The 27,576-nt window shown below is 42.3% G+C and overlaps 1 protein-coding gene across 1 annotated transcript in view; it reads left to right on the forward strand.

The window, feature by feature from the left end:
* The window catches only part of LOC117147785, a 44,416-nt gene that overhangs the window by 14,171 nt on the left and 2,669 nt on the right, over positions 1 to 27,576 (forward strand). The window contains exons 4-7 of the mRNA XM_033314828.1: positions 2,489 to 2,616; positions 7,801 to 7,943; positions 22,335 to 22,554; positions 25,140 to 25,525. Coding sequence (XP_033170719.1) covers positions 2,489 to 2,616; positions 7,801 to 7,943; positions 22,335 to 22,554; positions 25,140 to 25,525 — 877 coding nt within the window. The remainder of the gene's footprint in view (positions 1 to 2,488; positions 2,617 to 7,800; positions 7,944 to 22,334; positions 22,555 to 25,139; positions 25,526 to 27,576) is intronic.

Raw genomic sequence — 27,576 nt, forward strand, 5'->3', positions numbered from 1 at the left:
CTGGGACTGGGACTGGGACTGGGGACTGGGACTGGGACTGGGACTGGGACTGGGACTGGGACTGGGACTGGGACTGGGACTGGGACTGGGACTGGGACTGGGACTGGGACTGGGGGACTGGGGACTGGGACTGGGACTGGGACTGGGACTGGGACTGGGACTGGGACTGGGACTGGGACTGGGACTGGGACTGGGACTGGGACTGGGACTGGGACTGGGACTGGGACTGGGACTGGGACTGGGGGGACTGGGACTGGGGACTGGGACTGGGACTGGGACTGGGACTGGGACTGGGACTGGGACTGGGGACTGGGACTGGGACTGGGGACTGGGACTGGGACTGGGACTGGGACTGGGACTGGGGACTGGGACTGGGACTGGGACTGGGACTGGGACTGGGACTGGGGACTGGGACTGGGACTGGGACTGGGGGACTGGGACTGGGACTGGGACTGGGACTGGGACTGGGACTGGGGACTGGGACTGGGACTGGGACTGGGACTGGGACTGGGGACTGGGACTGGGACTGGGACTGGGGGGGGACTGGGACTGGGACTGGGACTGGGACTGGGGACTGGGACTGGGACTGGGACTGGGACTGGGACTGGGACTGGGACTGGGACTGGGACTGGGACTGGGACTGGGACTGGGACTGGGACTGGGACTGGGACTGGGACTGGGACTGGGACTGGGGGACTGGGACTGGGGACTGGGACTGGGACTGGGACTGGGACTGGGACTGGGACTGGGACTGGGACTGGGACTGGGGGGACTGGGACTGGGACTGGGACTGGGACTGGGACTGGGACTGGGACTGGGACTGGGACTGGGACTGGGACTGGGACTGGGACTGGGACTGGGACTGGGACTGGGACTGGGACTGGGGGACTGGGACTGGGACTGGGACTGGGGGGACTGGGACTGGGACTGGGACTGGGACTGGGACTGGGACTGGGACTGGGACTGGGACTGGGACTGGGACTGGGACTGGGACTGGGACTGGGACTGGGGACTGGGACTGGGACTGGGGACTGGGACTGGGACTGGGACTGGGACTGGGACTGGGACTGGGACTGGGACTGGGACTGGGACTGGGACTGGGACTGGGACTGGGACTGGGACTGGGACTGGGACTGGGACTGGGACTGGGACTGGGACTGGGACTGGACTGGGACTGGGACTGGGACTGGGACTGGGACTGGGACTGGGACTGGGACTGGGACTGGGACTGGGACTGGGACTGGGACTGGGACTGGGACTGGGACTGGGACTGGGACTGGGACTGGGACTGGGACTGGGACTGGACTGGGACTGGGACTGGGACTGGGACTGGGACTGGGGACTGGGACTGGGACTGGGACTGGGACTGGGACTGGGACTGGGACTGGGACTGGGACTGGGACTGGGACTGGGACTGGGGACTGGGACTGGGACTGGGACTGGGACTGGGACTGGGACTGGGACTGGGACTGGGACTGGGACTGGGGACTGGGACTGGGACTGGGACTGGGACTGGGACTGGGACTGGGACTGGGACTGGGACTGGGACTGGGACTGGGGACTGGGACTGGGACTGGGACTGGGACTGGGACTGGGACTGGGACTGGGACTGGGACTGGGACTGGGACTGGGACTGGGACTGGGACTGGGACTGGGACTGGGACTGGGACTGGGACTGGGACTGGGACTGGGACTGGGGACTGGGACTGGGACTGGGACTGGGACTGGGACTGGGACTGGGACTGGGACTGGGACTGGGACTGGGACTGGGACTGGGACTGGGGACTGGGACTGGGACTGGGGACTGGGGGGACTGGGACTGGGACTGGGACTGGGACTGGGACTGGGGGGGACTGGGACTGGGGGGGGGGGGGGGGGGGGGGACTGGGATGGGACTGGGGACTGGGGGGGGGATGGGACTGGGGGGATGGGACTGGGGGGGGGGGGGGGACTGGGACTGGGGACTGGGACTGGGACTGGGACTGGGACTGGGACTGGGGACTGGGACTGGGGGGACTGGGACTGGGGACTGGGACTGGGACTGGGACTGGGACTGGGACTGGGGGGACTGGGACTGGGACTGGGACTGGGACTGGGACTGGGACTGGGACTGGGACTGGGACTGGGACTGGGACTGGGACTGGGACTGGGACTGGGGAACTGGGACTGGGACTGGGACTGGGACTGGGACTGGGACTGGGGACTGGGAACTGGGAGGACTGGGACTGGGACTGGGACTGGGGACTGGGACTGGGGGGACTGGGACTGGGGGACTGGGACTGGGGGGGGGACTGGGGGGACTGGGGGGACTGGGGGGGGGGGGGGGGGGACTGGGGGGACTGGGGACTGGGACTGGGGGGACTGGGACTGGGGACTGGGGGACTGGGACTGGGACTGGGACTGGGGGACTGGGACTGGGACTGGGACTGGGACTGGATCCGCATAACGAAATGGAAATAATTTCCAAACTGATTTGTACTCCTTTCAGCGCCCGCCCCTGCCACGGAGGCCCCGGCAGACACCGCCCAGCGGTGCAACACGGAGAACTGCGCCCTGCCCTATTGCTTCTGCTCCAAGGACGGCACCCAGATTCCCGGCGACCTCGAACCCGAAAAGGTAAGTAAGACTGTGACGTGCACAGGGTATTAGGCTGGGTTCTTCAGTTCATGGAGCTCAAGATGCAGTCATACAGAAGTATAAACGGACACAAATAAGTTTTAATTGATAACTCATACGCAGAGTAGGACAGTCTAGATGTTCGTTTGCTAATTAATAATGCGAAGACTACGACTATGCAATGATTGCATATCGGAGTCCAAGTAAACTATTCAAAAACCTAGAAATTATGCTTTTAGAGAATTGGCATCTTGTGAACAGATTACGTCAAATGTGTATCAATATTGGATCATTCCAAAATTGTATAAATTAAGGATTGGTACTCTGAAATCTGTAATCTGTTAAGCGGGCCGAGAAGAGGACATCGTTTAGTCGAATTTCGCAGGATCAAAGTCGGCTACTTGTTGGAATTCCATTTTTCCATTTTGCATTTAAGTGTTAATTTGCAGAGCGATAAATTCCGAGTGCATTGACAGCTTTTATTTTTACGACACAGAACTGGGGCTATGGCAGCTGTGGATCGCACCGCTTCGGATGGGATATATGTAGGATTCAGGTTTCAGAACTCCAGCTCGTCCTCTGGATTCCAGTGCTCCGTGTCCTGTGACTATAAATCTATGTATTTGCATTCGGTTTGCTCTTATCGTCGCTTTGCATAAGGAAATTGTGCTCTTGTACTTTTTGCCATCTGTTGTTTTTGCTGTTGTGCCTTCCTTATTGTTGTCTGATATTCTTTTTGTTGCTTTTGCTGCTGTTGTTCCTGTTGATTCGAATATCCTGTTTAATAACTACGTTTTGTTTATTTGGCCAAGAGTTATGCGCTCATAGCAATGCGAACGAAGAAAGCCTCATATTATTTCCTCACAAAATCTATACTTTTAATATGTTACCTTCATCTGCAGTTCTTTTATAAACAGGTCTTGTTTTACATGAACTCTTTTCAATAAAGTTGCTTCAAGTCCGCTGAATGCACTGCTGCTCATAAGCTTAATTTATTTTTTAAACATTTTCTCTGCCGTGTTTTTCCCTTTGTTTTAAAAGTAAAATTCTGTTAATGCATATATGACCCCCTTTCGCCCTTTGGCTTGTGGCCTATCTGCCGGCAAATTTACTGTCAGTGTGATGTGCACATTAGTTGTGGTTCCTATTGCGTAATCATAAAAAGATGTTCAGCAAGTTGTTTTTTACCATCGAAATGATACAGTTCGAATGCTCTATAAAGAATCAGATATATTTAATCCCACGAACTCCATATTGAGCAATAAAAATGTAAGTAATGGATGATGATTCAAATATGAGTCTAAATATTCATCTATATCAATATAGCAAATGCTATTCTTTAACAGAAACTTTTACGTTGCTCATAGTTAACAATGGTCTTTAGATTGTTATGAAAATGTTAGTATATATGTTTATTATATTATATGAATATCCTTTATATAAAGAGTATCAGTTGTCAGAAAAAGGAAATACGAATATACATGAGTTGAAAGCAAAGCGGATGTTTATGTGGCGGGGCACACATACTAACGAATTCGCAAATCGCAGGCAAACAAACAAATCCGCACACACACTCAATCTCGCTGATGCACCACACGCATACAGACAGACAAATACACGCATTCAAATACATACCAGACAAGTGAGCCACTTAATTTCGAAATTGAAATGTATGTTTGTCCTTGCCATCCGTTTTGTCCTGTTTGTGGGTGTATGGTTGTCAGTGTGTTTGTGTGTGTGGCGGTCGCCTGCTAGTGTGTGAGTGTGTGCTTGTGTGCGTGTGTTTGTCGGTGCCTATTTAAGTGTTATTAGCGCTTACATGTGTTCGCAGTACACAGCCCCAAAATAATTCCATTTGCTAACTGAATCTTTATCAATGTGTGCCTGTGTGTGCGAGTCGTTTGTGAGTGCGCGGGCATAATTATAATTAATATCATCTCAATTAACCGCAAACAAGCGGTTAATTTGTGCATGCCAAAAAGTTCCTTTGATTTGGGTTCGCACATCACGCATACGCCGTGTGGGCCATGGCGTCGACCATGGCTTCTCGTATCCAACGGTGGAGCCTCTTTATTGTCGTTCTTTCTATTTCCCAAATCACTTACTTCACCCTTTCGGGTCTTTTCCTTGCTTATAAAAGTCGCAGCGCTTCATTTAACGCGCAACGGACTACGAGATTCGGAAAACTGGTCGAAAAAATTAAGAACACAAATTCCAAATACCCATGAAATCTATTCAATATATTATACCTACACAAGGAACTATTCATTATAAGTTGTCGCTAACAAAATATATTGTTTAGCCTTTCATTTACATTTCTTCTATAATTGAAATAAGGAGTGGAGATTTATAGGGGTCAAATCCATTACACTCTGCCATAAATCAAGGTAACTCGCTTAGAATGGGACTAAGGCATCGCGTTAAGTAAACCGCTCTTGCTCAATTTAAATGCGGATCGAATTTGATTTGGGAAAATGAAATGAAAAGATGGCACAGTGTCAACAAAAAGTTTGTGGTGGATTCCCCGATGGCTGGATAAGTGGTGATTAGTGAGTGTATAATGGCGAAAGGCGAATGGCGAATGGATGGTGCAATCAATGAGCCGCACACTTGTCGCTGCGATTGAGCAACTGAGCTATGCAAATTTGCCAGGTCCCCCGATCTCCACCAAGCACTTGGCAATCCTCGACGACTGAGGAAGTTGCTGGCCCGCTTTGTCCACCCCCTCCCCGCTAATATCCTTGCGTTTTCACAACCTCCGGGTAGGTTATCCCACCCTCTTGCCCTGCTCCGCCATCCAGCTGCCATATTTGCTGAAAGACTAAAGTGCAAACTTGAGTCGCATTAGGCAAAAATTATCAACGCACACAGAAGAGCAAAGGAAAAAATTCCAGATCTTTCGCCTTCTATTTGTCCAAGCCACGTAGCTCCACTATTCCGAGCTTTAAGAATCATTTCCGAAAAATACAGCACTAGTCATTTCAGTGACTGGGGAATATGGATACTTTTTTGTGTAAATTTAAATTACAGTTACAGAAAAGGACTCAAGACACTTTACCTTCACAGTTCCTGAATACTCGGCAGCATTCCTTCTGCCAAAAGTCACGCCAATTTCTCGGCCACAAATTCGACGGTATGAAATGCAATTGGGACTAAGACGCCAGGTAATCGGCGATTCAGCAATATGGCAATCGCATAAAGTTCAATCTGCCCACAATGGACCGCTTACTTTCCCTCACCTTGCCGACGAAAACTTGGTCCGAGGCTGAAATTTATGATTTTCTTAAGCTCCTTCCTCGCTCTCCATCCGCGCCTCACATTCATTATATTTGCAATAATATTTTTACTTCATAATTCAGCGGGAAGGGGAAAAGTTTTGCAGTTCATTTGCTCTCATTTTGCGGAAACGCGCCTTTGAAATATGCCTTTCAATAAGCCGGCGACCAAGCGAACGGCAATAAGACGACTTCGAAGGATAATGGAAAAGTGCGGAGGGCCTGATGGAGGAATTTTAAGAGCTGTCAAATCGAAGCGCGAATTTCAATTTCAATTCAATGCCGACTTGTCATCTGAGCCGCACTTAAACTGACCACCGAGTGTTTTACGACCCTGCATAATTTAGCCGGCTCAGATCGGTTAGGTGTTAGGAGTATCATCATCGCCATCATGGCTATCATGGCGCAGTCATACTCATAGTCATCTTCTCCATCGACCGCATTAATATTGAATTTGTACAATAATCCTCTTTGTGTCCTACAATGAGCGCTAAGTGCGTTCGAGCTGCCGTGCCAACCGCCTTTATGGCCAAATCTCGTACCAAATGCGAAATGCATTTTCGATTTTGCTGCAGAAACCATTTTATTCCCTTTCCATGCTCCCCAAACGATGCCGAAGATTCCTTGGGAGTAAATTGCTCACACCGCAGACTTTAAATTTTTGTTTGGAACCTACTTAAATTCAAGGTGAATAAAAACGAATTTGGTAGTATATTTTTTACACTGTCGGACTTGATTTAACATTTACAAAAGTTTTATAACAGAAAAAACTCATGGTGTTCTATCTCAAGTGTTCAAAATGAAGTTCCCTGCTGTTCCCTGTTTTTGTGGGGCGTCACCTTTTTAGCACTATTATTACTTCCTCGAGAGGAAATTCCCTCACTCTTTCTTTTCGGACTGCACTCGCCGGTCTTTGATTATGGAATTGCACTCAAAGTGTTGCAAGTGCAACAAGAACACCGAAATCTACAATTGCAGGGTTTTCGTTCGGGCTTGGTTTTGGTTTTGGCTTTGGTTGATTCCGATTTCGGTGGCCAAATTTTTGGGTGGCAATTTTGTAATGGAATTTGCTGTGTGGATGTTGCGTCTGGGTGTTATTGATAGTCGAGCATTATTTGAAATTAATTTGGATTCGTGAATTGGTTGCCAGTTGCCGGTTGCAAGTGGCAAGTTGCTAGTTTCTAGTTGCTAGTTGCCCTCTCTCCGCCGGTTGCCCACATGCCCACTAATTATGTTTAATGCTCAAGCTCCAAGTTGTGCCAAAGCCGAAAGTGGGACATAGTGGGGGGATTGGGTGGCTGGGCTTGCAGGATGGTTCGGGGTGTTTGGGAAGTTGGGTGCCGGTTGGGTGGGGTGGGGTGTAGTGTGTGCATTGGGTTGAATTTGGCTTGGGTTGCGCAACCGGGCGCAACGCAGACAGGAAAAACAAACGCAAAATGCAAAACCTTCAATTAGAGCTGCTGCTGCGGCTTCCAATGCCATCGTATGCCCGGCTGATTTTGAGGTCGACAATTCTCCTCACAATCGCCCACCCACTCATACAAGTTTTTGCCCCTCATCACCCGCCCCTGTGGCTGCAAGTGCTTATATTTATTTTGAGACAAAGGAAGAGTCAAATCGCATAATTAAGGGGTTTACCTTCGGGTCGAAGATTCAGTCCCGTACCTGGTCCGAAAGGCATGGAATTGGTAGTATTAGCCGTATTCTTCTCGCAGAACAGAATCGATAAAAGGTTTCAGCTAATATCAGTTGGCCATTTGAAAAGCCCGGTTGCCAGTATACCTAAAATCTAGATTCCCGCGAGTGTGGCACTTCTATACTTATTTCTCATATTTCATAAAAATAAACTTCATAAATGAATAAACTTGATGAAATGAACTTCAACTGAAACGACTATTTTTATTCGCAGATCCCCCAAATTATTATGCTGACCTTCGATGGCGCTGTGAATTTGAACAACTACCAACACTACCAGAAGATATTCGACGGCAAGCGCAAGAATCCCAACGGCTGTCTGATTCGGGGCACCTTCTTCATGTCACACGAGTACAGGTAAGTTGTGAGCTTAGATGGCAAATTGTAGTTTAATAAGCCAGCTGGCTGAGCTGACACTTGACAATTGATGTGTGCTGTTGCTTTTGCTTTTCTGTTGCCGTTGCCGTTGTTTTTGCTGTTCTCGTTCTCATTCTCGTTTCACTGGGGTGACAGCAATTTTCCAAATGCACATTATTTTGGCATTACAATATTACGCATACGCCGGCTATGCAGGAAGCAGCCGAATGCGTCTTCTCGAGCTGTTTTCAAAGTTCTAGGGGCCAGAAAGTCAAGTGAGTCGAGCGAGAGGCTCTGTTTTGCAGACAAAGTTTTTGTTCAAAATACTTGTCACATACTTGCCATGCCCACCAATCCCCAACCCGCCCGTCAACCACCCAACCACCCAACCTTGTGCCCGGTACAACCACACACATATGGCACACACCCACACACACTTGTCAGTCAAGTCAGTGGGGTCCGCTCTGCTCTACTAATTGTTGTTGATAAATTGGGGCTGACAAAGTTATGTCAACTGCAAAATGAATTTTCGCCAAAATATATGAACTACATTTTGACAGACTTATAAAAACGGCAGTACACACATACACAAACACACACACACACTCGCACAATCACACAGGCAACAAAGTAAAAGCCCAACAACAAAATTAAGTGACAGAAAATGATGGAGGAAAGGCAGCAGTTACGCAAGTACGAGTGTACAGCTTGGGCCAAGGGTTTAGCAGCGAAAAGAGACATAAAAACATGTGTACTAATAATTTCGAAAAATCGAAACGGAAGTGTACATTTTTTTGGGCTATCTTATACTAAATAAAAGTTGCTCGGTTAGTAAAACTATTATTGTGCTACCAAGCACACACACATACATATATATTAGGTGGCTGTCGTAGATAAATCCAGCAGCAGAAGCTGCAGGATATATGCTAGTATTCTAGAAGAACCAGCAGCAAAGGCAGTCAGCATGCTTGCCAAAAAATTATGAGAATGTTGAACGGTGGAGGAAATCAATGGAAAAGTGCAGCACAAATTCTCTAGATAATTTTTTTTTAACGAAATAAAGACATTATGTGCTCCATTCTTATTGAAAATAAAATAATTGCCTCTAGAAGCCAAGAAATCTACACAATGTTGCATACTGAAATTATACAACATTATTATTATATTATTATAAGATTCTGTTACTTAAAATTCACCCAACTGGAATGGGATCAACTATTTTTGGCCTAAAGTCAGCAAATTGGTTCAAAATCTGGACACTTAGAACCCAGCATTTTGATTATCTTAATAGCAGAAATCGCATTCTCGTTGCCATAGTGCCGAATTTTGGTGATTGGTGGAAAAAGGGAAAACTAAGTGAGTAGCGACAGTCAAAAAATTTGCGAGTCGAGCGTGAACAGCAAAAATCTTGAGTGAAGTTTAAAAGCTTTTTTCTACTTTGCCACAACACAGTTTGGTGTGGGGGAGGGGGAGGTTCCCGGGGGAAGGCCGCCGGGGAAGGCAGTTTTGGAGTTGAATTGAAATGCGCTGAATGGCAGTAATTGCCTGAATATGTTACACATGCACGCACACATGCACACAGTGCGCTAATCGGACGAGTGAGTTTGTGTGTGGGAGTACATATCCGTATAGTATATAATCAGGATACTTCTCTTTTTTCGGCGAAACATTTTTCTGCCAGCGAGGGAAATGGAAAACGGAGACACACTTTTCATCTTTTTCCCCAGCTCCAAACCATAAATAGTGGTAAACTGCAACTGCCTGCAACTTGCGACTTTCCACACAAGAACAAGCCAAAAGAATCTGCCTGCTCGGCAGTGCGGAAATGATTTAATGCGCTCGGCAACTCTTCAGCTTTTAGCTTATTTTGTTAAGATTTTTATTTTCAATTCGCATCGCTGCCTGCCGCAAAGTATGCAGTGAATATTCCTTTTTTGTTTACGGCCGCCGAGGCAATTAGTTTTGTCAGTTCTCCCAGGAATCGAGTTTTTCGGCAGGGAAACATCGGGCTGTGCGGTTCCTTTGCCTTTTTCCTCTCTCCTCATTCATTTTTTTCCTTTCGCCTATCGCCAGACTCACACATGAATCATATTTTCCGCAGTTTTTTTGCGTGCGGTTTTGCGGTCAGCAATTGATTTAATTCCGCCGAGAGTGCAGCGGCGGAGAAGTGACACTCGAATGTCGAATCTTATGTCTGCAAATTAAAGAGCAAAGTGCGAATTTTCATTTCTTTAAATGCAACATTTAAATGAAGTTTATAATAATTGTACAAATGATTGTAAATGTGTACTATCATCACCGGTATTATGAATATTATTAATATTATATTATGAATATTATTTGGCGAGTGAAAGCGCTTTTAGAGAATTCTAATTATAATTATTTTCCATCGAAGGAACATTAGTATACAAATATTAATAATATAACAACTTAGCAGAAAATAATATATTTGATAAATATTCATAGAATCTGTGTTTATTATGTGTCCTTATAAATAATAATAATAATAATAATAATAATAAAAATAATAGTAATAATAAAAATAATAATAATTATATTAATAATAATAATAATAAGAATAATAATAGTGTGAATGCCAACTAGAAATTTCATAATTTGTCTGGGATATCGATATATATTGGGGAATATTGGGTGTGGCAAAAATTATTTTATTTTGCAAATCGATAGAAATTTACAAGACTAATAAAAATGTAAAAAAAAAAGTTCAACGCATTTCTCAAAAGTGTGGGCGTGGCAAAAATTGTTTTTGCAAATCGATAGAAATTTGCAGAAATTGTGAACTATGTGAAAAAATGTCAACTCATTTATGAAAGTGACAGTTTTGGCAGTTTTGTGTTGTTTGTGGGCGTTAGAGTGGTCGTGGTCAACAAACTTACGTTGCGTCTATGTCTCGAGAATCTGTATGCTTAATCCTAACCTTCTAGCTTGTATAGTTCCTGAGATCTCGCCGTTCATACGGACAGACGGACATGGCTAGATCTCGGCTATTGATCGGCTATGGATCCTGATTAAGAATATATATTCACTTTATATGGTTGGAAACGCTTCCTTCTGCCTGTTACGAATTTTTTAACGATTCTAGTATTTCCCTTCAATCTACGAGTAATGGTTATAATTACAAGAGAGCACTCGACAATCGAATTGCTAGAGTATCATATACTAACGAGAAATACGAACGTCATATTTTCTTTTTCTTTCCGTATACAAATTCTGCAAATACCCTATTCAGCACTATTAACCTGATTTTTCTAAAAATTCTTTGTTACATTTTTGTATCACTCGCTAAAATCGGACAGCCCCAGCAGCAGTAGTAATAGTAGTAGTAATAGTGGGCAGTCGCCTTCGCACACTGTTCTGGTGCTCCTCCTCAATACGCGGGTTGTCGTAGAAAGTGATACGCAAGCTAAAGAATTTAAATAGTAGTGGAGGTGAGCCCAACGACAAACCCGGTCGAAATGTACAATATTTATTGCCAGAGGCAATCCCAATATTCTGTTTGCATTCTTTCTATTTACTTAAATTGCCTTTTGCAGCACTATAAGTATTTACTCCTTGGGCACTGTGACTCACTCCTAATTTCTCGACATCACACAGAGAAACCAGACGTAGTGTTCAGGACTCCAGATTCGGTTCTTGGGTCTGGGCTTGTGGCCCAGCTGCTTAGAATATCCATTTCAATTGACATTGCCAGCACGTTCGCCACGGCAACTGGGAACTGTTAACTGCTAACTGGTAACTAGAAATGCAGAGCAAGAAAAGTAACAAGATTAAGTATACGTATTTAATTATGTGCAAGTAACACGAATTACTTATATTGGTACCGCATAAAAATATTAAGTATTTCAAGCCCACACAGAACAACGAGGGAACAACGCACCGTTTCTCTCAGTGCAGCCAGTGCTAACTGGAAACGGCTAGCGGCCTGGTTATCGTTTTGCAGGGGAGTTTCGATAGTTTTTGGAGGTACTCACTGCTCAGTGTTTGCTATTTATACGCCAAAATGTCACTGATAAAGAACTTTCTTGCCATCGAATGCTGCTCCTTCTGCTGCGGCTAAGAAAACAATCAGACAATTGCCACAGGACTTTGCACACTTTTCCGACTGCAGGCTAACGCAGACGCACACACACATGGGGCTGAGACAATAGTTGTTCGTTCATTTGTATTTGGCTTTAGGAAACTGCAAAAACCAAAAAAAAAAAAAAAATTAAGAACAATGTTGAAGGAAACTTTTTGCGCAGCATTTTAATTGCACGCAAAAACTTTTAACTAACTAACAAGCCGAAAACTAGTCAACACCTCACTGAACACACTCACACTAACACACACACACACACTCGCATTGAAATCACAAAGAAAACGGTGAAAGTTGGGTGAGAAGAAGAAGAAGGAGGAGGAGAAAGTGAAGGTGGTGAGAAATGGGGAAAAAAACGGATGGGGTGGTTCAAAGGCCAGACTAAGGCCAACTAAACAAAAGCGACTTGATCCAAAATCTAATTTTCAAACATTTACGTATTAATTTAACTTGTTAACACTACACTAGCATTCCAAATCTGCAGCATATATGGTATACCACCTGCAACATTAGAAATTAGTTCAGCAAAATGCCAATCCTAATTAAAGCACACTGAGTGTATAATAGCTTATAATAGGAAATCACAGATTTTTATATAAAATTTTTTTTTAATATTACATTCATATTAATATATAAGTTATGCTTTATACAGGACTGGCTGTAATTATACCCGTTACTTGTAGAGAACAAAGCTAGATTCGTTGAATAGTATGTAACAGGCAAAAGGAAGCGTTTCCGACTATATAAAGTATATATATTCTTGATCAGGATCAATAGCCAAGTCCAGCCTTACCCTGTCCGTCTGTCCGTATGAACGTCGAGATCTCAGGAACTATAAAAGCTAGACGGATTCAACATACAGATTTTAGATATAAAGACGCAGCGCAAGTTTGTTGACCCTTCTTGCCACTTTTTAAAAATTTTTTGAAATTTGTTCATAATTTTATTAGTTTTTTTATTTCTATCGATTTGCCAAAAATCTTATTGCTACTCATACTCGAACGCCCTAAAACCATCCAAAACTGCAACGCCCCTATTTTTTACATATCTCGATATTTTTTTATAATTTTATTACTCTTGTAAATTTCTATCGATTTGCTAGAAAACATTTTGCCACGCCCACTCCTACGCCCTAAAGCCGCCGAACCGGTTACAACCACGCTTTGGGACAATTTTAAAATTTTTTTCATTCCATTTCCCAATATATATATATCGATATCGCAGAAAAATTATGAAATTTCGCGTTCGCATTCACACTAGCTGAGTAACGGGTATCAGATAGTCGAGGAACTCGACTATAGCATTCTCTCTTGTTTTTTTTTTGGGTTGAAAGAACGGCGGGGTGTGTGAAAACCCACTGAATAAACATGAGCAAGGCTCTCCCCGCAGAAACCAGAAGATTGAAATCGAGTCCGCGTTATGTTCAGTCCTAGCTGAGGGATAAACTTTTATTGTGGCAAAGTGGGCGTGGCCACCTGGCAGCCGCCCAGCCAACTTGCAGCAGCAGCTGGTTTAACTATGTAATTATTTATTTTAAATCGTTTTCCCTCTCATCTTACCACATCAACCGAACGAAGACTTGCAAGAGAAAACTGACAGCGAAGCGCGAGAAAAGCAGTCAAGTGTTGGCACACGAAGGGCGTGGCTATTAGATGGAGTTAAAACGCTACTCAGCGTTCCAGAAGGACACTAGAAGAAGAGATTGGCACATTGAGTTGCCTTGCGTCTAAGCAAATGAAATCATAAAAATTTAATCATTTGGTTTTGGTAACACTGAAATTCGTCTCGGATGGAAAAAGTTTTTTATGCTCCACACATTTTTTTAATGAAGTGAGAAAAACGAAGGCTAATTGTAATCCAATTAAAAGCCAAGTAAAATTTGCCAAGGCATAAGCGGTTTTATTCATTTTATTCTTTGTTGTTTTATGTTTAAAACTAGTGTTTGCGTATTGGACTGAACATTCCATTAACTATTGGATTCATTGGCATCGAAATGAAATCCATTAACGGCTATGTGGATGGCACTCAATCAAACTCGTTTCCTTGCTGCATATTTAATGCTGTCATGTGCCTAATCCCGATTGCCTGCTGCCACATATCGATTAAGTGGCATTTATAATGGAATCAATAAAACACTAGTTTCAGCCGCAAGCCCGACTCGGCCAAGATATTGTGCCAGATTCAAGTTACCCATTCGCACACTCGCATCTCCGGAATGCACTGTGAGAAAAACATAGCGGTTGCAAATAATAGGGGTGCTTGCTGTAGTAGACACACTAGAAATGAATGAATCAGCAAAGTGTAGCATACATCAAAAATGCTGTTTAAGATATTACATTATTGCCTAAGCCATGCATTTAAGACATAAGCTTTTGCTGATTTGTGGTATTCATGTCCTGCATGGCAAATAATTGCCTTTGCTACCGAGTCGATGTGCTCTTTGATATTGCATTTCATCAATTGTTTGCCATCGTTTGACCTCACCAACCGCACACACGCACATGCTGCTGAGAGCCGTTGGCAATTACGAAAGGTGAACTTTGACACGCGTAATCAACACCTTGGCCATTCGTTGTAGAATCGACCCGAAAGCAAGCTGGCCCCTTTGTGATGGCTAGGCAACTTTGATGTCCTGGCCTACCATACGCATACTTGCGGCATAAGTTCGCTCTCATTTTCATTCCGGTCCCGTTTCAGCAGCTTAATGTTAATAACATCGAGCGGCTGCGTTCATCCAACGGCTAACCGTGCTGCCACGCCTACTTTGAGCCCCACCCTCAACAGTGACCATATTGTGGCTGCGAGCGCTGATAAGGCAAAGTGGGACACTAATATTAAATGCAATTTACCTTATTGTCGTTATTATTCAAATCTATGTTTTTGTGGTTTTGAAAGAAAAAGATGTATGACTTTCATTAAGTTTAAAACGTTATTTGCTGGCTACGCCTATTGCTATTGTCTCTTCTTAATAATGTGGGCTAATTTACATTCATTACTAGTATTTAAATAAGATGTTTATGAACTTCCCGTTTTCGGAGCTCACATTGTCTAAGAACACTGCTCCGAGCTATAAGCCATTGTAATTCAGCCCACTGTGCCAAACTCTGGGCTCTTTAAGCTCACCAACTTGTACCTCGACTTCGTCCAGCTGCTTGGGAAATTTCATATGCCTACCGGCGGGCGCAAAGTCGCGGTTATGCCTGATGTTGATGCTAATGTTGACGTGGCCCTGCCCTTGATGCCACAACAACAAGAGCAACAAAAACATAAGCGGAATTACTGTGAGCCGACAACAACACGGGAAACGACAGCGAGCCAACATCCTTAGCTTTAAACTTTCTAAATGACCTGAACAACTTTTGAGCAGCTGTCTGGCGAGGTTTGCAAGTTTTAAGTTTCCATCAAAAAGGCAGCGGAGAACGGAACCCAGGGGAAGTTTGATGGGGGCGGTGGGTGAGTAAATAACTTGCATGTATGCAAATTTCACTTAAACTTGCTTCAACTGTTCGCGACACCGTTTAGTCCTCTGGCCTAGTTAATGCTTTCTTGCAATTGCTGAAAGGGTTAAGCCGGTGCCTCCCAATTGGCACTGGGTCATTGAAGAGCATCAGTAAATGCAACTTGACTGACAGAGAGAAAGTTTCAAGAACGGAATATGTGGATTCCCATATATTATCGAAAACAGAGTATGGCATTTGGCATTTTGATAACTACTTAGGATGGCTTTATTTAATACAAATTAAAATCAATTCTGAGAGCGCCAACTAATCGTATTTGCCTCACACCAAGCATATCAATACCCTGCCGCTTGAAATCGATGCGTTTCGGGGATTTCCGGCAAGTTCAGTGAAGTGGGCATCCACGCTCCCATCCTTCCTTCCTTCCTTTTTCCCATCCACCGCTCTCTTTAGACCCCGGTTCTTTGGTCCTGGCAATTGGTTTAGATCACTGAGCTGTGCAACGAATGTTCGCTCTCCGTGTTTGCAATTTGGTAGGGAAATATCCGTAACGTTAATATGTAGATGCTGTTCGCTGGCTAATGGTTTCGGAACATGTGTGTGTGAGTTTGCCTCTGCGTCTGTGTGTGACATGTGCATGTGTGCGTCTGTGTCTGTGTAGGTGTGGTCGCTTTTCTTGTTTTTCTTATTGCAAATTGTTGATGAAGGCCCTGCCGTTGTTGTTCTTGTTATTGCCGGCATTGTTGTTTGTTGCCAGCTTTGCTGTTGTCGACAATGATGATAAGACTTAAACCAACTCCGGGAACGGCTACGGGAAAGGAAATGAATACTGAAAGGGTCCTGGTTCGCAGACTCTGCTCTCGGACTCAGGGATGTCCAGTTTATGTTACAAAATTTGGGCGCAGGCCCTACAAATGAGGCCATGATCACAAAGTGTATTCCCTATTCGAAATGGATGTTATTTATTTTTGCTCATTACGTTTTCATATCCCCATTTTTTGAAACTTCTCTCAGGGTCGAGTCAATCTGGCCCTGTCCGTATGAACGTCGAGATCTCAGGAACTATAAAAGCTAGAAGGTTGAGATTATGCATATAGATTCTAGAGACAATGACTCATGTTGCCACATTAACTCTAACGCCCACAAGCCACCCAAAACTGCCACGCCCACACTTTTGAATAATGTTTTGATTTTTCTTCGTTTTATTGTATGTCTTGCCAATTTCTAAATTTCGCATTTAAACTAGCTGAGTAACGGGTATCTCATAGAAGGCGAAGTCCATCATAGCATTCTCTCTAGTTTTGAATAAATACATGAATCCCCTTTATGGTACATAGGCACAACGACTTTTTTAATTTATTTTTTATCCTTTAAAAAGGATATAAACTTATTTCCAAAAGGGCCAAAAAATTAAGATATGGCCAGAAACCAGCCAGATGGGCAAATCCTCTCGGACTCTGGCAAAGACTGCATCCTAAGAGATTCCAATGAACGGCAATGATGATGACTATGTCGTTGATGTGAAATAAAGATAACGACAACGTTGACAATGACTATGACAACAACCCAATGACACTTTAACAGCTCTTACAGGTGCCTAGCCGTGCGAGCATGTTTGTTTTGGTTCAGCTGTACATCCGCACACATGTGCACGTGTGTGCGTCTGGCCGTATCCTTTGCAAACTCCAAATCTGTTGGGGTACATTAACTCTCGGGCCAGATCTTGGGCGGAAAGCTAGATGACATTATGACTGGAGTGTTAGGAATTCAATAAAAATTATCGTGTAGTTGAACCCTTAGCTCAAGAAGAAACAAATGAATTGGTTGTAAAAATCTTTTTACAAGCCATATTGTTTCTTTAATGAATTGAACAACGTTATGATTTTAAGTCGCTTAAATAAAAGCTTTGTAAGCCTAAGCCCAAATATAAATCTTGACTATGTGCGGCTTACCTATTTTATCGGTTAATTCTCTTTTTCCGTGTCATAGTCTCTGTTGATAATGAACATGTGTGTGGAAAATGTGCACTAGACCCCACTCCAGTCTGCTGATTTTTCGTTTTTTGCCGCCATCGTACAGTAGTACTTCGTTAGATTCTCTACCAACATTTGTATACTATGGACAAATTACATTTTTTCAAATTAATTTAGTCCAATTTTTGTTACGTAATAGGCCTATTTTGGATATTAATCAAAGTTAATTCCCTCTAAAGCGTTGTACATACTTAACTTTATTCAAATATGCATAGCTATGGTTAGATTTGAAAGGTTCGCTTGAGTCATTTTGTTTTATAGAAATTTTTGGATTGATTAATATTCAAAGATATGTCCCTATATTATTCCTTTCCACAAATTTCTTATATGTTTATACGCCGGAGTGTTATTCTGCATTTGCCCTCTGTATTTGGCTGTCTGTTTTTATTAGTTCGCTCTTGTAATAACTAAAGCCACCCACTATCCGTACCCATTTTCCGGGGATTTCACCCTAGTTCTCCAACTTTTATTGCTAAACTGGTGTTGATAGTAACGATGATCACGGAAAAGCAAAAGACACAAGAGATAGGGAATTCAGCAAGGCAGCCATAATTTTTCCATGTGAACAAAGTCGCTTCTATTTTCCCTTTCTGCATTTTGCATTCTGCTTTCTATTTCTTAGTTTTTCTCTTTAGCTCTTGTCTGTTTTTGCTTTCTCTTTTTTTTTGGCAATTTTCTTTATGAGTGTGTAGAACGCTGTCGAAGAGCTTTATTGAAATAATGGCGGAAGGGGAGGGGGATCTTATTGTTCTTATGCCTTTACCAAAGTCAGGCAAGCTCGTTAGCCATGGAAGTGTCACACACACAGGCACCACACACTTATTGCACACACACAGATACTCCCCCACACATGCACAATATGTTCGCCATGCAAATGAAGTTAGTTTTTGGTGCTGGGGGTAGGAAAAACAACAGAAATCTCATTGCTTTGAAAAAATGGCTCTAGACAAAAAAGCCATGGCCAAGAGAACTTGTAGATTTGGCTTTTAAAAGCACATTAAAAGAAATTGCTCGACTTTGAGACGAGCCCAAATTGAAGAAAAATACGTGTGCGTGTGTACTGGATTCAGAACCGAGGATGGGTTAAATAGTATTGGGAATAAGTTTCCTACCTTTCAGATATAAGAGGAAAATAAAAATATAAATTATAAAAGATACATTATTTACTTCTGAGTTAAAAATTTGTAGAGTTTTTTCTTAACTTTGCAATAGCTTTTGCTCCTTCCTCATTACATTGCTTCATTTATTACAAAGCAATAAATCCACAAAAGTCCTCCCTCCTTTACATTATTTATTTTAATTCTAATCGATCTGTCAAAACCCTCAATTTAATTTAAAAAAACGCGTTTCTCTTTTCCTATATTTGGTTTTACCTAAGACATTATTGCCGCCCTTCCACACAAGTGTGTCTACGTGTAATCTTACAATTTCTAATAGTTCAAATTACAAGTGTTTCTGCCTTTTTAAATGCAAATTGAACTTGTTAGCAAACACAAATTCAAGCACAGAGATGGGGGCTCGGGAAAATTCAGTTTGTGGTAGCTGGAAAATTTAAAAGGCGTTGGGATTTTATAAACGGGTTTGGGCAAAAACCGTTTGTGGAAGCTGGGTGTGGGTTTTAGGGTGATTCTCGAGGATCTTTCCGCGTGGGTGGATGGCATACACAATGGCTGCACTTCGTCTTCGCCCACTAGCGACAAGGCCAAAAGAAAATTCATCAAATGAGTGTGACGCACTTCCACCACAGACTTGGTCCACTTTAAGGGACCACCCAGAGTCCAGCCCAGCCACTCAGCCTTGTTTGTCAGTTTTTCTTTGTGGAGTCATTTGACTATTTTTGCTCTGCTTCGGTGGCTCTGTTAATTGCTGCTGACATTTGTCACCTCCACCTCCTCATGGCCTTCGGCTCCCTAGTTGTAACCACGTCTCACATGTCGTCCTGTGGAGCAATTGGGGGCAGTTTCAAGAAGGGCTGAAGGGTAATTTTGGAAATGAAAAGGTTACCAAGCGATGCCCGCAACCAGATTTTTAGTCATTTGACTATCACAACAAATAAATCTATCGGGTTAATTTAACAAACTTTTTTTTAAGCTGTCAAGTGTTTTATACGGCGCGCAGTGACGATTTGGACACACTTGAAAACATTAAGCAACCTATTGGTGGTATTCTTCTATTTTTTGTTTTATTGTTTTTTGTCTAATTATACCATGGAGCTGAAAAATAATTAATAGGAGGCTTTGATCCAAAACTGACAAAACATCCCCGCTGAACCAATATTTTGAGCAGTGGCTGTCAAACCAACCCTGTTTGTGTCGCATTCTTGGCAACACTGTTTGTTTAAATTGTTGGCCTTCTTCAGGTTTCGTTTTCTTCTCTGAGCTCGGCTTTTCACATATTTTTTCAGTTTTTCTCATTTGGCCTTGGCTTCAAGTGTTGCCACCCCTCCGCATGCTTCTTGTTCTTCGTCCAGCTGTTTGTCTAACAATTGAAATGTCATGCAATAAATCTACCCCACACATACGCACCATAGGATGCAGAAACGCACACATATATACTCACACACTCATACATCCTGGGGCCCAGGCTTTTCAACAACTTTTCACATTTTTGCATGAACTTTTTGACGATGTCAGATAGTTTTGTGCCCGTGCGCTATTGTAAGGATGGCAAAGGCGGTAGGTGGGTGAAATAATGGAGGTGTAGATGCAGGTCGCCCATTGCAATGCGGGTGACTGCAACGCCTACGGTGCATCAAGTGCGTCAGCAGTACATGGGGCAAAATATGCTGACTGAACAAGGACATAGCCATGTTTTGTTAAAAAATGCATTAGAACAATAAATTTGCGCTATTTTTATTTAATAACCATTTTGATTACAACAATAATTGAGGAATATATTACAATTGAGATGGAAATAGGAGCATCAACTATTTAACCGCAATTCATATCACTTAATATACATTTAATATTATAAAATTGCATTTTCTCTTAGTGTGCAGGCAACAACAAAAATACTTCGCATTCATTATGATTTTTATATCCGTTACTCGTAGAGTAAAATGGTATACTAAATTCGTTGAAAAGTATATAACATGCTGAAGGAAGCGTTTCCGACCAATAAAGTATATATATTCTTGATCAGGATCAATAGCCGAGTCGATCTGGACATGTCCGTCTGTCTGTCTGTCCATCTGTCCGTCTGTCTTATATTAGTCTTGTACATTTCTATCGATTTGAAAAAAATAAAGTTTCCACGCCCACTTTAACGCCCTAAAGCCGCCAAAACGGTCACGACCACACTTTTGAACAATTTAAATTTTTTTTCTCAATTTATTTCCCAATATCTATCGATATCCCAGAAAATTGATGAAACTTCTCTTTCGCATTCACACTAGCTGAGTAGCTGAGGGTATCTGATAGTCGGGGAACTCGACTATAGCATTCTCTCTTGTTACTTCTGGTTTTCGCCTCTCAATGGGCAGAAGGGGTTTGTCCGGGCTGTTTGGGCCAAAAGTTTGACTTTAGGGCGTAATTTCATTGCAAAATATTTGCAGACACACATGCATGGCGAGAAGAGGCACTGCAAGTGAAATGTTTAATAAATATATACGTACATTCATGCAAAATTCTTGCTTATTGTTGCAGTTGGTGCATGAAACGAGTTAACAGATGCAAAACGTAGAGCTCACAGAAATAAAAAACAATGAAAAAACAGTTGCATTCATAATTTTATTTCCATTTTGTTTATATTATTTTTTTGGCCATCGCTTTCTGCTGCTCGTAACTATTTGTGCTTTGCAAGCACCACCGACAACTATGTATTATTTGTTGGCTGCATCCTCAAGCTTTGCTTCGCCAATCCCCCTTTTGGAACCCATGTTTGGCACCCTTTGGAGAAATAAATTCTAGTCATATATTTTAGTAAGTTTGCAATGGGTGCTACATACCTTTGGGACTAAACATTTTCCGTGTGGTTTGCAAGCCTTTTTAAACAAATAAATTAAGAATATCCCCTGCACCGACCACCTATTTGGTGGTTTTGGATTTGTAATCTCAGCTTACATTGAAGTGGTAATAAATCAAATGCTAATTTTCTTCTCTGTACAAATACACATGTTTTGGTAGGGCATTTTCGATTCGAAGGCTGTTTTCCGACACCTCCTGAGTTCTATTTATTTTTTAAACATCCTCCCACTCCACAAAAATGCTCTTTACTTTCCCATTGCATTTTAGTTTTGCCGTTGGGAAATTCTTCTAATTGGCAAAAACCGGGAGTTTGAGAGATTCAGTGTTCATGTTCGTCAGTTAGTTTCGAATTTTCACTTTTCCTGATATGTGTTAGGGTGCTGTTCTTTGTGTTTAACCATCGAGTGTGAAAATGATTTGCTAGTAGTGGAATAAAAGAACCACTCGAACTGGTTATTCCTGAGTTAAGAACGTAAAAAATTAAATGAACATTTTTCTATCTTCTAGAGTTATTAGCAGCTTGTTATTGTTTTATTTAAGAGAAAATCGCGATTTAATAAAAAGTACAATATATTTTAAATCAGTCTTTGTCCATGTTGGCATTATAGCACTCGCTTCGATGGTCAAGAGTCGAAGAACCCGACTAAAGCGTTCCCTCTTGCGTTCTTTCATAAATTTATTCATCTTATTTCTTTTACAAATTTCAGGATATTTACCATGCATTATTGTTTATAAACAAAGAATTGCTCACAGAAAACACAGCAAAAGTTCTCTGATTACAGCCCAATATTATGGCCAATTAATTTACCTTACTGACTGCCGATTTCCCCCAATTTCAGCAACTACCAGCAAATCCAGCACCTGGGATACTATGGACACGAAATCGGAACGGAGAGCATCTCGCAGCAGCAAGGACTGCAGGACAAGGGCTACGAGGAGTGGGTGGGCGAGATGATTGGCATGCGTGAAATCCTGCGACACTTCGCCAATGTGTCCGTCAACGATGTGGTCGGCATGCGAGCTCCGTTCCTCAAGCCTGGCCGCAACACCCAATATAAGGTGAGTTGCAGTTGTTATTGCAAGGAGTGGCAGGTGGGTGTTGCGCCCTGCACAAAAGAAATGCAAACAATAGGGACATCAATTGACATGCAATTGTCGAGTACGATTTCTTGAAATCACAACCAGAGGGTATGGAACCGGGGTGGAGCTGCAGAGATCCCAAACGGAATCGAAAATCGAAAAGTGATCCATTTAAGACTGCAATTTCTGTCAACTCCGCGAAACGGAGTGGGAAAACGTACCCAATTCGTTCGGAAGCAAACGGAAAGCAATCTGAATTTAAACTTAGATTTGTACTTTATAAAAGTGTGAAGACAACAATTTAGATTTTACGCAGTCCTATATTTACCAAAATATGGTAAGTAATTATGGTAACTTACTTAAGTACAAACAGAACATGACCGTAATTGTTGGAACTGCTTGTAAAAATTTGTATACCCGTCTATCGAAAAGTAAACACAGCTACGTGACTTTTGCTCGTTAAAGGTAGAAGTACGCGTTTCCTACCCCAGTCAAGTGTCTAGTGGATCAGGATTACCAGACGAATAGTCAATTAATGTTTCGGAACAATATGACAGTTATATGATATAGTCGTCCGGTTGCGAAAGATTTTGAAATTTATTATTTGGAATATTTATCCATCATATGATCCCACATGGGTTCTTTACTTTACTACGGACAGGCAGACGGAAGTGTGTAGAAGATGACTCACATGATCCTGCTTAAGAAAATATACACTTTATTGGGTCGCTTCCTTTACCTGTTACAGTAAATGTATTTCAACAAATTTGGTATAATATATAACTTTACTAGTATATTAGATTATATTGGGTTTACTATATTTATTAGGTTATGCATTGTTTTTATTGTACAACAGCCCACTATGTGATAGCTCTTTCATTTAAATTGACGTGGTATTGGCTTTAAATTGAAATTGAGTTTGGTGAAACGCAATAAGGCAATGGCAACCTAACCGTAACCTCAACCCAACGAACACACACACTTTGACTCCGACGAAAATTTCTGGTTGACATGACATGACATCAATGTCACAATACATGAACGTACACATCGGTTCAAGTGCTCCATTATACGACATCCATCCATTCAAGCTCCCCATCCCACCTCACAAATCTCGATCAGAGTCGTTGGCACATTCACGCATTTAAAATCATATCCATGGCAAATCTCTTTATGCAGATAATGGGCCCATATGAAAGAGTGTGAGCGCAATGACCGCCCATCGATGCTGTATTGTATCGCACCCATGGATTTTGTCTGTGGGAGGCGATGGGACAACGCTGATATGTTCGTCATCTGTTGCTTGGGTAATTCATTAATTCTTGTACGGACAAACAGGATTATTTATTTTTTAAAATAACTCCTATAAACTTTAATTTACTTTTCCGTAGGCAAAAAAACATATTTTATTACAATTAATCAATTTAAGAACAATCTTTTCTGTGACATACACTTTTTTCAAAAGGCGACCCGTGGGACCCTTGCGACAAAACAAACAATAATAGAAAGTTATGTCCCAATTTAATGAAACAGACTGACGAACTTGCAATACCGTAAAGTTGTAAATCTATGATTTTTTAAAACGTTTTAGCTTCGGAGGAAGAAAGTAAACGCTGATATGCGGCAGAAGTTCTATATCTCGGAATCCATGCTCCTCCGAATTTGTTGTGTAATTTTTCCCAAATTGTATTCAATTTGGATTACTAATAATATATCATGTAAGAGCGGATTCTGGTCATTATATTGTACAACTTATTTTGCTAAACTTTTAAAATTAAAACAGGAGAGGTTGACAGAGGATGGTGAGGTTGAAATTGGCAAAACGAACAATAAAACGAAGAAAAATCAAACATTTTCAACGAAATTTTATTTGCTTTTTTTAAATATAATAAATGTGGGGATGTTACACAAGACAAAAACAGGCGAAAACACTTATATTAACTACATACGTTAAAAACAACATACCATGGCTTTTATTTTTTATATTTTACTATAATTTATGGATGCGTATTAACAACGTACCACGTGCAAAAGTAAGCAAATAATTTGGAAGGAATTGCCTTCTCTCAATCAGCTGTTTAACACTGCACCTCTAATAGCCCATAAAAAGCTTTAGTGACGCTTTCGGTCAATTTTGTTTGTTTTTTATTTATATGATCAATTTTCTTTTAGAAAATGATTGCTAAAGGACGATATATTGACATAAAAATTTAGACTTTATGCCAAAAAAAAAAACGAATTCTGGGGCACAGTGCATTGTGGTGAGATAAAAGTGACGATAGCACCATTAACTTCAAAAAATTACCAACGTTACAAATCTCTTCGTACGAAAGGTTTGGGATCTTGTTCTCATTGAAAGTCAGATTCCGTTCAAATAAAAAGTGTTTTTCAATTTGACAGCGGTGTCACACTTCTTGAACGTTTAAGAAAAATAGGTGCAGATGGAGGAGATTCTGACAAATACATATTGAGGCTGTCGTTTTCATTCTTCTATAATAACATATTTTACCTCTTTAAACCAAAGTGTTTTATAAATGGCCAAATTGTCTACTTTTCACTACCAGGTGCTGGAGGACTTTGGGTACATCTACGACAGCTCGATCACCGTTCCACCGGTACCCGTGCCAGTGTGGCCGTACACCCTCGATTACAAGATCTCACACGAGTGCAAGAGCGGCACTTGTCCGTCGCGCACTTTCCCCGGCGTTTGGGAGGTTCCCCTGAACACACACTACGTGGAGGGATTTGAGGGCGGTCACTGCCCCTATCTCGACCAGTGTGTCTTGCACAACCTAGACGAGGAGGAGGTCTTTCAGTGGCTGCAGGAGGACTTTTCGCGCTACTACGAGCAAAACAAGGCTCCATACATGATGCCCTTCCACACTAACTGGTTCCAGACCAAGCCGCTGGAGAACGGCCTCCACAAGTTCCTTGACTGGGCCCTCGAACTGTGAGTGTTACACTTTATATCTAGGGATATTAGAGAGAACATACCAAAAAACCCTATGATTTCGGATAATATGGATAATGTTTTAATCGCTATAAACATACTACACCAAAATCAATACCATTAAAATGACTACCTAGATCTATGTCTGCAAACATCCCTATGAACTCAGAGCATTTGGCAACGATCTAGGCATGTTTTTCCGTGAACTTATCTGTCCGTATCAGCGTGAAAAGTTTATTTTTAAATATTACCATATTTCCTCCACTTCCATTAGATGTGTCACTGATAGTCGAGCTTTCTCTCTTAGTTTTAATTGAGTGCTTCCTAATATAAAAACTAATGCTTCTTCTTTATCTGGAGACGTATTTACATTAAAATTGATAGTGAAAAAACAATACGTAGGGTGTTTGTAGTACCTTAACTACGATAACAATACACCTACGCTCGACCACCCTTGAAAATGAATACTTTATTATACATTTAATCGGTCATATAGCTTTTAATTAGTTAAAATGTAAGGCAACTCCGCCTTTTTTGGATTTCAAAACTTTATATTTATGATTTTGTATATCTTTTCAGAGATATTCTTTCTAGATTTGTTTTTTTCTGTGTTTTTTTTACCTCGTTAGGGGTTTCTGTGTCTGTTATATGCGCACACTGCGTTCATTTTTTCATAAATATATTTTTTCAGCTTTTTCCGTTTTTGGCCTTATACATAGTATATTTTTGTTGTTGGTGTTTTCATAATTGAAAGCCAACTTTGGAACAGGCTCCGTCCCTCATAGCATCTACTTCTATTTTCACACTCGCACAGACAAACACACATGGGCAGCTGGCGTTTCCTGCCGATTGCCGCTGGCAAGTTTTATATTCAATTAAAAAAAACCAAGAGAGATGAGCGAGATGAGAGCCGGAAGACGGAATAAAGAGAAGCGGGAGAAAGCAGGGAGAAAGTGGGCCGGAAAAGGCAGAGGCAGAAAGCAGTAGCAGTAGCAAAATTGGCAATTGCTATAGAAATTGCTTGTAGAAGCGTCGACACATGTTGCCTGTCCGTCGACAGGTTGAGCAGGGCCTCACGAGCCCCCACTAGTCCTTTACAAACAACACTCCTGTGCGGAGAGTGCACTGAAGAAAACGGGATATACTTCTGACTAATATACAATTACATTACTACAATATATTTATAATGAAATAATGAAAAACGACTCGGCATACATTGCTGCATACTTTCAGGCGCTTTGGTAGGTAATAAGTGTTGTGCTTGAGAATTTTCCCCTGTGCATATCGCCAATCCTGCTGGCAGTCACTCAACCATATGCACAACTATCAACGGAATCTCCGACCCAGCGTTCTCCCACTTTCTCCCATTCCGTCGTTCTTTTGGCCAACCCACAATGCCGACGCGCTGTGGTCAGCGTTTAAAAAAATCATCAGCAGAACACGAGCAGTAGCTTGGATAAGGATAAGAAGGGAAAAAATCGCACGTTTTAATGAGAAAAGTTTAATTTTGTTAAAGTTTCATTTCAAAAATATCAGTGCAGGCGCAGGCCAATGAAAAGGGATACATGAAGAGAAAGGAGAACGTGGACGGCGGGCAAGAACACAAAGGGCCAAAACAGGAACGCGGTATTAAGGGTCGTGGCTAACTAAAAACAAAGTTAAAACGAGCAAAAACAACACTGGTGAGCCCAAGAAGGCAAAGACGGCTTGCCGTCAATAGAGAGAGACGGTTAGTCCCGCCGTTCGAGCAGAAAGAGACGGTAACCTTGTTTAATGAAGGTATGCTGATAGAATCGCACTTCGTCATCGACATCAGTCGTGGGATGTAAGATGAGCTTGTGTGTATCTTGCTCGCGAGTGCTTGTGTGTGTTAGCCATGTTATCAGTCGTCTTTGTTTTCGTGGAGAAGGGACATGATGGCTATCTTAAAAAAAACGGTTTTTTTTTTCCAAACAAGCCCTTGTGTTTTTCCGTCTTAAAAGATTTGATTAGCTTTGCCAATGGCTTCACAAATTTCCTGCAAGGGAATAACAATTTGGTTTTCTTTAACT

The sequence above is a fragment of the Drosophila mauritiana genome, chromosome X (assembly GCF_004382145.1).
Source record: "Drosophila mauritiana strain mau12 chromosome X, ASM438214v1, whole genome shotgun sequence".
NCBI classification, from domain to species: domain Eukaryota; kingdom Metazoa; phylum Arthropoda; class Insecta; order Diptera; family Drosophilidae; genus Drosophila; species Drosophila mauritiana.